Raw genomic sequence first — 2,847 nt, forward strand, 5'->3', positions numbered from 1 at the left:
TCTTTCATTAAATTGATATGATATTATTACAAATAATGATTTTATTAAAGCATTCTTCACTAATATATTCAATTTTTTAATTGAATTTTGTGAAAATACAAAAAATTGAAATTATTTTTTTAAAAGAATTATGTCGTCTAATTTTTTATTCACTATTCTTAATTAAATAAACCATTTTCCTTTTGTTAAAATTTGAAGTACTCAATACGGTTCACATCATTCTTCATAGTTAGGAAAACACCATATATCCACAAAAAAGTATTTTTCAAAACAAGGGCAAAGTCAGGGATCAAAATTAAATTATATATTTTTATGATAGTAAAAATATGATTTCCCCATTTTAATATCTATATCTTTATAAATTTTAAATTATTAAATCAATTTTTTTAAAAAATTTTAAAGGAGTCTAAATGAATTTTTTTCAATTTTAGAGACTAGGACCTAAAGTTTTTTAAATATATATAATTTTTTTTCGGTCCATAGTGTCTTATATAATGACTAAAAACACACGTCCTTTATTAAAGCACTAGGAAATTGCTTTTAATTAATAATAAATTAGCACATTTTTCCTAAGCAAAACTAGAAACGGAAGAATTAAAGTTGTTGGTAACGTATCGGTAGATATATATATTTTATTATAATATTAATATGTATTGATATCAGTCTATTTTATTATATATATACAAATATATCTCAATTATGTAGATACAAATATAAAATTAATAATTATGTTTAATATCTTAATTGAATGATGATATTTTATTTGTAAGTTTAATTATAAAAAAGTTAAAAAAAATATTAAAATTTTATACCAATATTGGTACAAACCGATATAGGTTAAAATTGACCGAAACAATTCCAAAATTTTGACCCAAACGAAAAGCAAACCGGTTTTCCAAAATCACATCTAATTTATTGCAAATTAATTAGTTGTAATTATCAATGAAGTTTAGTGGCATTTTCCTACCTTTCTCTTTATATAAAGCTCATCACCACTCAGTTCTCATCACCTTCAGTTTCAAGTCTCTGCATTTCACTGATCAAACAGATAAAACAGCAATGGCGATGGCTTTCAAGATGGTACAGATATCCCAATTTTCTTTTCGTTTCTTTTCATTTCAACATCAATGATTTGTAATCTAGTGTATTTGGGTGTATGAAAACAATAGGCAACAACCGGAATGTGGGTCACTGATGAGTGCAAAAACTCATTCATGGAGATGAAATGGAAGAAAGTCCATAGATACATAGTGTTCAAGATCGATGAGAAATCAAGGCTGGTGACCGTCGATAAGGTCGGCGGTCCCGGCGAAAGCTACGATGATCTCGCTGCTTCTTTGCCTACCGATGACTGCCGTTACGCTGTCTTTGATTTCGATTTTGTCACCGTTGATAACTGTCGGAAAAGCAAGATCTTCTTCATTGCATGGTCCGTCTCCTTTTCTACTTATTCCGTCACTATAGGAACTTCATTATTTACACAAGGGTATATGGCATACATAAAGAACAATAATGAAGAGTATTATTTTCTTTAGTGGGTTAATAATAACCAAATAATTGAGGTTTATATTAGAATGGTTGGGAACATGTATTAATAATTTATGAATTGGAATCTAAGTATCTCTTTGTTTTTTCATTATTATTAATTAATAAGTTGTTGGATTATAGGTCCCCCACGGCATCAAGAATTAGGGCAAAAATGCTGTATGCTACATCCAAAGATGGGCTGAGGAGAGTGCTAGATGGCATCAGTTATGAAGTTCAAGCAACTGATCCAACTGAGATGGGGATTGATGTGATTAAAGACAAAGCTAATTAGGATTTTAATTTGAAACATAAAATCATGTTTATTACCATCTTAATAACTACAACAACATATGCCCCTTCTCTTGTTGTTACTATTTAAACTTTTTTTGGGGGCTAGATTTTTAGCATTAATCTTCTAATTTATAAAAATATTTATGATGTTCCATGTTTGGTTATTTGAGGACAATCCCTTTTTTTTAAACAGAAACTATCAGTGGTTTAACACCCAACTTGAACACCACATTAATTTGTTTGCCATGTTGTCTTCATCAAACTTGTTAAAAGATGTAGCAGTTTGGTAATCCTTGATTTTAGGCTTGGATTAATCGTACATAAAGTTTGCCAATTCAATAATAGAGAGCATCTTTTGCTTTGCTTTGCACTACCCATTACATGCTTCTAATTAACCCCATCTTCTTTACTCAACACTTACCATTTTAGGGAATATATTCCCTTTGTTATCTTTGATACAATAGCCTATACATGTTTGAAGCGGTGATTAAAATTTTCGTCATTCACTTACATAATAGAAGTTCAAATTATGCTGATGAAAATAGTTGATTACTACATATACATAATTTGGCATTTAATTTTGAGGGATTAAATTGCCTAGAAAAATTGCATTCACATTGAACATGTTTCAATCATACAGTTGTTTACCTAAATAATATAAAAATAAATAAATAATTATTGAAATGAGATAACAGGGCATTATTTACGAAACTAGGCAAATTAAACAATAAAAAATGGTGCCGTCTGACCAGTCGGCGACACTAACCTCACTTGCTATCAATTGTTACATTGATGATTAGTTTCAAAAAAAATAATTTTTTTTTGCTGCCACTACACCAAAACAGGCTTTTAGCGGCGTTTTTAATGGCATTTGGATATAAAACGCCGCTAAAAATCAAGCATTAGCGGCGCTTTAGGAACAACGCCACTAAAGATCCAGTATTAGCGGCATTTTTTGGAAAACGCCGCTAAAAATGAGCATTAGCGGCGTTTTCCGGAAAGCGCCGCAAAAAACCCAAGCACAATTTT

The 2,847-nt window shown here is 29.9% G+C and overlaps 1 protein-coding gene across 1 annotated transcript; it reads left to right on the forward strand.

Moving 5' to 3' along the window:
• The first annotated feature begins 963 nt into the window (after positions 1-963).
• On the forward strand, positions 964-1,982 carry LOC107921799 (actin-depolymerizing factor 5). Its single transcript, XM_016851646.2, has 3 exons — positions 964-1,080; positions 1,170-1,429; positions 1,669-1,982. Exons 1-3 carry the CDS (start codon positions 1,060-1,062, stop codon positions 1,817-1,819), a joined length of 432 nt encoding a protein of 143 aa, XP_016707135.1. The 5' UTR covers positions 964-1,059; the 3' UTR covers positions 1,820-1,982.
• The last annotated feature ends 865 nt before the right edge of the window (positions 1,983-2,847 follow it).

The sequence above is a fragment of the Gossypium hirsutum genome, chromosome D01, assembly GCF_007990345.1.
Source record: "Gossypium hirsutum isolate 1008001.06 chromosome D01, Gossypium_hirsutum_v2.1, whole genome shotgun sequence".
In the NCBI taxonomy this organism is placed as follows: domain Eukaryota; kingdom Viridiplantae; phylum Streptophyta; class Magnoliopsida; order Malvales; family Malvaceae; genus Gossypium; species Gossypium hirsutum.

Bases quoted from the DNA above. Each gene is read 5' to 3' on its own strand.
- LOC107921799 (XM_016851646.2), top strand. From the start codon at position 1,060: ATGGCGATGGCTTTCAAGATG. The intron at 1,081-1,169 runs GTACAGATATCC...TGAAAACAATAG, and splicing joins TGGCGATGGCTTTCAAGATG to GCAACAACCGGAATGTGGGT. The intron at 1,430-1,668 runs GTCCGTCTCCTT...GTTGGATTATAG, and splicing joins AAGATCTTCTTCATTGCATG to GTCCCCCACGGCATCAAGAA.